The 10,345-nt window shown below is 40.3% G+C and overlaps 1 protein-coding gene across 3 annotated transcripts; it reads left to right on the plus strand.

Annotated features, from left to right (window-relative positions):
• Nucleotides 1-4,606: 4,606 nt before the first annotated feature.
• LOC140312164 (flavin-containing monooxygenase 5-like) lies at nucleotides 4,607-8,717 on the plus strand. 3 transcript variants are annotated; one of them, XM_072389855.1, is made up of 10 exons: nucleotides 4,607-4,805; nucleotides 5,064-5,216; nucleotides 5,307-5,495; nucleotides 5,600-5,765; nucleotides 6,070-6,212; nucleotides 6,528-6,724; nucleotides 6,939-7,086; nucleotides 7,223-7,430; nucleotides 7,517-7,589; nucleotides 7,694-8,717. In XM_072389855.1, the coding sequence occupies exons 2-10, from the start codon at nucleotides 5,082-5,084 to the stop codon at nucleotides 8,106-8,108; spliced, it is 1,674 nt and encodes a 557-aa protein (XP_072245956.1). In that variant the 5' UTR covers nucleotides 4,607-4,805; nucleotides 5,064-5,081; the 3' UTR covers nucleotides 8,109-8,717. The 3 variants fall into 3 exon arrangements, 2 of the variants coding, with proteins under 2 accessions (XP_072245956.1, XP_072245955.1); XR_011916945.1 differs by lacking the exon at nucleotides 4,607-4,805 and having other exon boundaries at nucleotides 5,054-5,216; nucleotides 7,164-7,430; nucleotides 7,694-7,778; XM_072389854.1 differs by lacking the exon at nucleotides 4,607-4,805 and having other exon boundaries at nucleotides 5,054-5,216.
• The last annotated feature ends 1,628 nt before the right edge of the window (nucleotides 8,718-10,345 follow it).

The raw sequence follows: 10,345 nt of genomic DNA on the forward strand, positions 1-10,345 counted from the left end.
ATTAACTGTCTCCTCTCGTTTCAGGTATCTTTCCCTTCCTCCCGTGTCAAGCGTCTCATTGTCTTCCCACATGGTCCCTCATGTGTTCAAATAGTCTTGTGCCAGTATGTTGTCTCTACACATGAGCATCATTACCAGCCCTTTGTCTTGTTCCTTGAGCCACAGTTTCCACGAGCCTGCAGTGAGCGATCCTCCTGCAGTGCTATCTTGTTTTATAGATTATTCTGGTCCATAGCCTTAGTTTATTTATTCTAACATGGTAAGTTTCATAGCTTTGTTTTTCCTCCGTTTTCAAGGAGTGATTTTTTTTGTTGTAACTTTTCATAGTCGCCTCCGTTAAAGGAGAGCCTTTAATTGTCGTTAAAGTTCTTAGAGCCTCTATTTTGTTAAGAGTGCGTCTTTTGTTTTACTCCGCCTCGTTAGGACAGCGTGACATTGTTTTGTTAAGCGTTCATAGCCTTTTGTTTTCCTCCCAGTTGGAGAGTTTTATGTCTGTAACTTTCGTAGCTGCGCTCCTCCTCCGCTTAGTTACTGAGGAGAGCGCTTAGGTTTTTCATAGCATTTTCCTTTTGCGCTGCCAGGAGATCGTCCTGCATTGCTGTGTGCTGCATTTAAATAATAAAAACCCTGTTGGAACCCACACGACCCTGCATCTGTGTCCTGAGTCCCCTGGTAAACTGACAGATTCGGCACGGATACGCAGACCAGACCAGACCAGACCACGTTGCAAGTTAAAAATTTGACCGCAAGCAGCCAGCAGAGCAGAGTGGACACAGCAGCCCCCACGGAGCACAGAACTCAGGAAATCCACCTCAGGGACAACCACCCAGAACCCTCAAAAAATGAAATGTCACTGTTGTTGGCTATAGAACATAGTATTATATGTTAATTACTAAAAAAAAACACATTTACTAGAGTTGGTGCTTGAAAGTGAAGATGTGCAAAGTCAGGTTTACTTGGCTGTATTAAGCTTCCCCAACAGAACTCTGTAAAGTAAAAATAATGTACATAGTATATCCTCGATAATCTCGTCAAAATCACGCGATTATCCTAATTTTGCACATGGAGATGCCTTGGATAAATCCTCAGCCGTCTTCTAAATATGGGTTAAGTAAACATCTTTTCACTGCCATTATTTCATAAAACAATTCGTGTTAAGTATTTTGTAAAGATTATATTGGGGTGGAGGCTGAGGTAAACTATGAGGGCAACTATGCAAGTCCGGTTTCTCTTCCTCTGTTTTGCTAACCCTGCTCCCTGTCGTTTGCATTTTTTTCCAAGAAAGCCGTTGAAAAATGAATCCGTTGAGCGGTGGGTTATGACACACGCGCTACAATGTATATATTCGTGTAGTCTTGCAGAGTTGTTCTGATTCCGATAGCAGTGTTGAAATTCTGCCGAAAATGCCGGTGTTGTGCAGAAAAACGACTGCCCCCTATACGGGAACGCACCAGTTCAGAGGAACTGAGGTCTACTCGTAGCTGTAATATATGGGTCAGCTGGCAGGCACAGCACCGAGACAAATGTTGTTTTTTTACTGTGCAATAGAAATGTCCTGTGGCCCAAGTGAAGAGGCTACGAAAAAGAAAAAGATAAAAATGAGGGTAGATGATTTACCTTTCCACTTTTATTATTGTTATCGTTGTTGCAATGTGATTTTACACCGCTTTGATCTATAAATAGTTATATTCCAATACCTCAATTTCAATAATTTTATGAAGATATGGAAATAAATGCAGAAAATAATGTAGAAAGTTTTAACGTCACATTTTATAGCAATCATATAACACAATGAGAAATCAGTAAGTGCTATCAGAGGTGGGTAATAACGAGTTACATTTGCTTAAGTAACTTTTTGGATAACTTGTACTTTTAAGAGTATAATTGTGAATACAATAATGCAGTATGTATAGAACTGTAACGGATTGCCTTTACATTCTGCATAACAATGTCTGTATTTGTAAGATGCATGTACAGTGGATTTGGTCAATGTCACTCCTTGCACCAAAGACTTAAAGGGTGCAGTCGTTATTCAGCAAGCTGTCTCTTTTCGGCACAACATCGGCATTGGTATCAGCGTGTACTGGAGTCCAGGCACGATCTGTGTATTTGTTAAGCAGTTGGCGCCATTAGCGACTCTAAAGTGAGGCAGTTGAAGGATATGTTGCATGGGACCGTCTTCAGTGCTTTGACGCTAATCTCATCTCTCTTTTTCTAACAGATTCACATGAATGAGGTCTTGTAAAGACTGCGGGACAACTGTATCAATAAGAGTCCATCTATCAAAACACTACAGGTTAGCTCACAGCATTTTTGGCCGCAGACACCCATGCACTTGTGCTGCTTGCCCTTGTGTATTCAAAAACTTGGAATGCTGTTCATACTCATTTAAGCAGGTCACATTCTAAACAAAGTGTTGAAAAATGTGTTACTTCAGCTACATTTAACTGTCAGTTGTGCCCAAGAACCTACATAGCATCAGTAAAGGAGTATTTTTGTCACATAAATAACCATCTCAAGAGCCATGGAACAGTCAATTGTGGCTGCTCTTTCCAAACAAATGTTTATTGTGCTTTCAAGTCCCACAGAAATAGAAAACACGCTCCATATTCTCTTCAAGATTTTAAAGTAGGAAACCTAAAAACTAGTGAATCAGAGAATTCAGGTGACATTGATAATTCAGCTCATAGTCGTGAGTGTAATGTCAATTCTGATAGTGATATAGAAACTGAAACAAAAGAACATGATTAGGTACACTTTTGAATTCATTCAAAAGATCCTGATGGAACTTGATACAAACAGGATATCGACCAAAATCCAGGTACTCAAAAACAAACTGCTGCATGGAACTGTTACAGTGTTGTCACCTGAGGCCTATTCGGTGTGCTGAAAAGTTTTTGTTATGCAGTTTTAGTTGTCCGTTAACCTTTTTGTAATTTCTTACAGTTACTGTTTTAGTTTGAAATTGAACTTTAAAGCAGGAGTTTGAAACTACTGACCTGGGACCACATTTGGCCTGTTGATGTTTTTGTAAAGTTTGTGAATTTCGCCCAAAGACTATAATTGTTTGAGTTTTGTTCTTGTCATGTTTTTTTTTCTCCTTATGTGTCAAAATGCTTGTACAGCAGTCTCAGTTGCTATAAGCTGCCTCTCATGTAGCCACTGTCAGTCCAACTGGGTAAAGGATTCTGTCAGCCTCATGGGTTTCTGATGCTTTCAAGTATTATTGTATTTACTATAAATACTTAATAAAGTGCTGTTTTGATCAAAGTTGTGATTTTCCCTCACTGTTAACAGCTTTTTTTATATTTTTAACATGATTTTAATTTGACAAACTAAACTCAGTCACTCTTACTCAATAATCCTGTTTTGAGTTTTTATTGAGTAAATCATATGAAAACTAGTTCATTAATATCTCCTTTAAAAGGTTATGTGGAACCACTTAACATAACATTTTTAAGTAAGTCCAACATTTCTTTTTTTTTTAGTGAAGACTGCAGAGGAAGCCCCCGGACAGAGCCCCCACAACCATAAGAGCCCCCCCGAGCCCGAGTGCCCCCAAACATACAGCCAAACATAGTGGGCCAACACATGCCCCAGTGGCCCTGGCCAAGAGCCCCGGGAGTGGTGCAGCCGCTGGGTGCCCCTGGGAGAGGCAATGCTGCCATGGAAGAGTTTTTAGGATGGAGTTAGAAAAACATGCACAGACTCAGAATATACTGTAGGACAAAGAGGGTGAAATATGGATGGTCAGTCAGCGAAAGAACAAGATCAGACAAGTGCTAAGAATTTTCATTGTTGTGGCTGTAGGAGGTGCAGCTTCTATTGGCTACAGGGACACCAGAGAATCTGAGCATGTGATGGCAACACAGTGCACTTTTCTAAGGCATCAAAAGCCAAAAAGGTACAAATCCACTGGTTTAATCTTTTACATTGCATTACTGTGAAAATTACACTTTGAGCAGAATCTCTATCCTAAAACTTAACAGTCACTATTTTTTTTTCCAAAGCCACATGGAGTGTAGAGAACAATGTGGATTTTTTTTCTCCTCTGAAGTGCAGTGAATGAATAGATTGGCCTAAATGGAAATCAAATTATAAACTGTGATGTATTAACTCAAAAATTGTACCTGTGTACAATCCTTGTCGAAATATATTTGAAATCAAGATTGCCTCTTTACGCTGTGAATGAATACCACGGACAAAACATAACAAAACGTCCACTCCATAAATCCTTCATCCCTTTTACATGGAGGCCAATTTCTGCCACTGATATGAAAAGAAAAGCAATCATCAAACACTTAGATGGGATGAAGTTTCATATTAATATCTCAGAATTTCAGGGGGGAAAGTCTTAAAATGAGTCTCCGCATTAACATGGTGAGGTAAAAAAAACGGGCTGGGTTTTTTTGTTTGTTTGTTTGTTTATTTTTTTTTACAATCTCTGAAAGAACCATTAAGGGTCACGATAACTCCAGCTGCAAAACGGTCCGATCAGAGTCTCTGTTTGCCCTGCCTCTGTTAATATCTGCCGCTGCAGTAAATCAACAACGGTCCACGCAAACATCCATCAACAAGTCTCACCCCGCCCACGGCTGGGCTACGTGTGCAACGCGACAGGAGCGATTTCCTACTTGGAAGCGAAAAGGTGAGCTGTGTGGATAATTTGCGCTAACTTTAAAGTGCGTCTTTGTCATTGTAGATACGATCAATGCTGCTCTGAGGTAGTTGACGGTTCCCGTGCAGGCTGCAAACAGCAGGAGCTTTCATCGGTTCAGCGCTTTTAAGGCGACACTTCCAGCAAGGTACGGTTACCGATCTGAACGTTTTGGGGTCTGCCTTAAAGTTTGTGGGGCTTGTATGAACTGGTTCATCTAGAGCTGACGCGAGTGCAAGTAACACTACAGGAGTGGGCTGTCTTCAGATGAAAACAAAAATCTGGTTTGATCGATCATATAAAATAGAGGAACATGTTTAATGTGGCGTGTCTTTCCTGTTGTGCACCGTTGCATGGATGCACTGTCTTGGTCACAGCAAGACTTTTTGGACCATCTGGTTCACAGAGTTCACAGAGTTGAAGCATGGCTCGTCGTCGTGTGGCCATTGTCGGCGGGGGGAGTTCAGGTCTGGCCTGCATTAAGTGCTGCCTGGATGAGGGGATGGACCCTGTCTGCTTTGAAAGCAGCGATGACATCGGTGGTCTGTGGAACTTTAAGGTGGGTGTGTGCACGTATACGTTTCCGACTGCTCATGTATTAAGACAGATTTTACAATAAACCTGATTTTTTTTTTGGCCGTTATTTCAGGAGAATCCCGAGTCAGATCGGGCCAGCATCTACCACTCTGTCATCATCAACACATCCAAGGAAATGATGTGTTACAGTGACTTTCCCATCCCTGCGCACTTCCCAAACTTCATGCATAACTCCCTCATCATGGACTACTTTCGGATTTATGCTGACCGGTTCCAGCTCACCAAGCGCATACGCTTTAATGTGAGGTTTTAATGCCTTCGTTTACTTTTTTGTGTGTTTAAAATGATATGATAAAGAAAGCTTTTACTGAGAGTTTCAACGCTTTCTGTCTTTTTCTGCGGCAGACCAAAGTCTTGCAGTTGAAGCAGAGGTCTAATTTTTCTCATTCAGGCCTGTGGGATGTTGAAACGGAGAATAAGGATGGCATTAGAGAGAAACACATCTTTGATGCTGTGATGATCTGCATTGGACATCACTGTCATCCCCACATGCCTCTCCATGACTTTCCAGGTAACACCTACATGCAGTAAAAACTTTATTACACTCCGGGGCAGCCGACTGAGTCGAGCTCTGTTAATACCCAAACTGCTGACAAAGCATGGCTAAACTTGTTTAACTTGTGACTTTGTACAGTACGGTATCAGTACAATGTGCTAACACCCATAAAGCATTGTTGTTTCAATGTCCTAAACCTGAGTTTGAGTCGTCTATTCATAGCAAAGCATTAATGCATCCCTTAATCACAGTCTTTCAGAGGCAGACGTTATGAGACACTGCGGCTGGTTTTCATAAGATTATGTTTTATTTCCCACAGGCATTGACACTTTCAAGGGAAAATATTTCCACAGCAGAGACTACAAGACTCCCGAGGAGTGGAGGAATAAAAAGGTTGTAGTGATTGGAATAGGCAACTCTGGAGGAGACATAGCAGTTGAACTGAGCAGAGTCACCAAGCAGGTTGGACTGAGATGACACTTATTTACATATGTTCCATATAAATATACAGTGCCTGCATGTCTGTTGTTTGATTTGACATGCCACATGCTTAATTGAGCATTTCACATCTTATTGAATAGCCTATGGATGACACATTACCCACAATATCACAGCAGCATCCATTACAGAGCTGCACAGGCTTCTGTAGTAATTAACATCAAACAGTATGGTCAGTGTAAAGACACTTGCAAAAGTGTTAATCTTTTCATTCTAACTGCTGGAATTAAAGCCACAAAGACTGGTTACCTTTTATTTCTTTCTATTTTTCTCCTGTAGCTTTATCTGAGCACTCGAAGGGGAGCATGGATCTTGAACAGAGTTGGGGAGAGTGGGATGCCCCTTGATATGCAGTTCAACAGGGTGACGGCTCTTCTAACTAAAATACTTCCCTTTGGCTTTTTATGCTCTCTTGTAGAGAGCCAACTCAATCACAGATTTGATCACGCTCTCTACAATTTAAAGCCAAAGCACAGGTAAGGTGTTTTTACAGGTTTTATTTAAATATCTTTATGATGTGTAGTCCGTAGAAAGCCTTGACATTTCAGATCAATTGTAATCCAAAGAGTTAGACCTTTTAGTGTAATTATTTTATTGCAGTTCATCCCATACTTTACTTTTAGGATTTATGTCCTTAAAATCTACATGTCTGTATAGCAAGTGTTGTGCATTGTATCACTGCTGTCGCAGGTTGTTAAGCCAACATCCTACTGTGAATGATGAGCTTCCAAACCGCATCCTCTCTGGAACGATTCAAGTGAAGCCAAACATTCGCAAATTTCAAGGCTCCAGCGTTGAGTTTGATGATGGGAGTGTAGTGGAAGATGTTGACCTGGTGGTGAGTTCAATCATTTGTGTGTAAAAACTCACCCAATCTCATTCTTATGTTTTTTTTTCCTCCCTACACTTTGATAGGCAGCTGTCGAATTGGCAGGTGTTAAACTACTGACAAGCACCTCCCCTTTATCTTGCAGGTGTTTGCCACTGGCTACAGGTTTTCTTTTCCATTCCTGTCTTCGCAAGTTGTCTCAGTGTCTGAGAACAGAACATCTCTGTATAAGTATGTGTTCCCACCAGAGCTGGAGCGCCCCACACTTGCTATCATCGGTCTAGTGCAGCCTCTGGGAGCCATTATGCCCATCTCTGAGATGCAGGCCAGATGGGCCACACGAGTCTTTAAAGGTAATTGAGGTTTTTCCTCTTCACTTTAGTACTTGCAGAATTATTTTGTGTTTGCCAAAAATAAACCACTGAATCCTTTACGCCAGGCTGCATAAAACTTCCTCCAGTAGCTGCTATGGTGAAAGATGTAAAGTGCAAGCAGGAGGCCATGGCTAAAAGGTACAGAATAAGTCGACTTTTTAATTCCCCAATGTACATATTTTAGCTTTGTAAAGCTCAAGAATTCATGTTCTGCATATGTTTAACCTAAATCTCATTTTCAGATATGTCACCAGTCAAAGACATACCATTCAGGTTGACTATATAGCCTACATGGATGAGATCGCAGAGCTGGTGGGGGTCAAACCCAAAATCAAGAGGATGCTGCTGACTGATCCCAGACTGGGACTGAACGTGCTCTTCGGTCCCTGCACCCCGTACCAGTATCGCCTCAGAGGCCCGGGAAAGTGGTCTGGAGCCCGTCAGGCCATCCTCACTCAGTGGGAGAGAGTAGCTCAGCCCATGCAGACCAGACCGTGTGATGAACCCAAACCCGGCAGATCTTTGAAGTGGCCTCTTGTTCTGTCAGCTGCTGCTGTGGGCTTGGCCGCCTACATCAACAGGAACAGCCTTCCAGCTTTTCTGCAGGATCCCACTGCACTGCTGGAGAGGATGAAAGTGTACCTGCCCACAAAGTGATTCAAAATTCTTTATTTATCACTCAGGCCTGTGATTGCTCTTGTAATGAATGTACAAGCTGGCAAAGTTTTTAACCAACTGCAACATTTTTGAAAATTGGACATTTTCAAGGTGGCTTGTCTATGATGCAGTTATGCAGCGATTATAAAGCATAGCCAATGTTATGATATGCTAATCACTATTATTCAGTGCGTTACTTTAATCGTGCTTGTCCAATTTACAGTTTTCTATTATGTTTTTATCTCAATAGTCTAAGGGTTTTATGATTTTTAAGGATTTCTTATAAATCCACATATGACCATTTATAAGTGGTGTGGCTCACTCAAGTCTTTATTTTTAAATGGTTACTTTATAAAATACGTTTTCTCTAGGGAATGATCACTCTATAGGAATGATCACTTTTCAAAAATGTCCTTTTAACTAAACTCTTCCAGTATACCCAGGTAAAGGGATACCCTTTGTTTCCTTTTCAGATTAAGCTGTATTTTGTTTGTTATTTCCTTATATTGACATGATTGCTGACATTTAGTGAAATAAATTATCAAAATGTTAATGGTTCAATCCTGAGGCTTTTTGCAATCATAATAAATGACTATTGAACCATCACAACCGACTTGATTGATGCTGTAACAAGAAGGAGTGCGTAGATTTCAAAGTAAATGTGTGTAATTACTCAAAACATCTATCACTCATTGATACTCAAATCTTTTTATGACACAACCTTCGCAATCTTGTTTACTTAGGTTTTGATAAGGAACGCTTAAAGTAGGTCAGAGATAAAGTAGGTAAGATAAGCATCACATAATCAATCCAACGGCTGCTCTTTTAATGTCTAATAGTGAATAAGAGTTCAGCCATTAGGACTGCATAAAACTGAGAAAAAAAACACGGGCATTTGGATTTGGTTGATTTGCGTATTGATAGCAAATAAGTTTTTTATAATTATCTTTTTTTAATGAACAATCTTTTGTCTACATTAGCTAATGCTAGAGAGTTTTCTGATCAAACACCTAATCAGAGTTTAAAAGCAGCCATTACACATGATGAAATTCATCCATTGCTTTGCCTTTACCAGATATCCGATTATCAGCTTTCAGACATTGTTATTGAGTTAAAGAGTGTGTAGACCAACCCATGCAGACTTTGCCTTGTGATAGGTCCAAACCAAAGAGGTCACTGAAGCGGCCTCTGACTCTGTTGGCTCCTGCCTACAATAAGAAAAACAACATTTCAGCTTTACCACAGGATCTGACTACAGTGAGAAATACAATTAATGATGTGCAATTAGTACTTGTCGTTGGATGTGATCCTGAGTTGTGTGGCTGTTTGCAAGGTTACAGATACTGTGGGATATCTAGTTATAACAGATAGTTCACAGATAAAGCAATTTTCATATAGAATTAAAAGTATTAAAATTGGTGAAAATGTCAGAAGCAGAAAATAACCCTATAAGCAGGAGCGTCCAATGTTCCAGTTCATCCACATTTAAATGTTTGTAATATTGCTCGGTACCTTAAAGTGACACACCACATTTGTTACAAATGCTTTCCCTATTTTTTTTGATAACACAGAAAAAAATCAATTAACCAAGTAAAACGTCTTCAAAATTTCAAGTATTCTGTACTCATGTTAACTGTTACAAATCTCCATTAACTAACGTGTTGTACATGGGTTAACAATGCCATCTAATGGTGACTTCAGATTTTGCCTTATGTTTTGCTTGAAAGAGTCATGAAAAGGCTGTGGCTCACTGCACCACGCCAGGAGCATGTGATTAGAAATCATTCTCTGATATCTAAAACTCTCAAAATAGTAGCAAAGACAGTTTATGTGCTTAAGTTGCAGTGGTACTTTGTGTCATGGCTCCCTTTAAATGTGATAAGTCAAACCTTAAGAATCAGAAGCTGGTGGAAACAAGGATTTTTTTTTTATCACTTTAACATTGAAGTTAAGTAGAGAAGGGGAGAAACTGAAGTAAATTTGTTTGTCCAACAGTTCCACCCCATCAAAGATAAGTTTGTTGTCTTAAAGCACCTCTAAGCCCAAAGCATTCTGGTCAATGATCCTGTAAAGTTTGCACTTTTGGAAGAAATGTTTAAGCTCAACAAAGTTGGACAGCGGGTGTCAGCAGACAGCCGTTTTTCAAGTCTTGATAGACATGCTGTACCTCAGGTCTCTACGGGACTTTTGCAGGATTTTCTCTGAGTCAATCTAGTGTTTTCATTGCGGTTTACATG

Source organism: Leuresthes tenuis, unplaced genomic scaffold, assembly GCF_036924035.1.
Source record: "Leuresthes tenuis unplaced genomic scaffold, fLeuTen1.0.hap1 SCAF_7, whole genome shotgun sequence".
In the NCBI taxonomy this organism is placed as follows: domain Eukaryota; kingdom Metazoa; phylum Chordata; class Actinopteri; order Atheriniformes; family Atherinopsidae; genus Leuresthes; species Leuresthes tenuis.

Coding starts and splice junctions, on each gene's coding strand:
- LOC140312164 (XM_072389855.1), top strand. CDS start 5,082: ATGGCTCGTCGTCGTGTGGCCATTGTCGGCGGGGGGAGTTCAGGTCTG. Junction 5,496..5,599: donor CCAAGCGCATACGCTTTAAT/GTGAGGTTTTAA, acceptor TTTCTGCGGCAG/ACCAAAGTCTTGCAGTTGAA. Junction 7,590..7,693: donor CAGGAGGCCATGGCTAAAAG/GTACAGAATAAG, acceptor TCTCATTTTCAG/ATATGTCACCAGTCAAAGAC.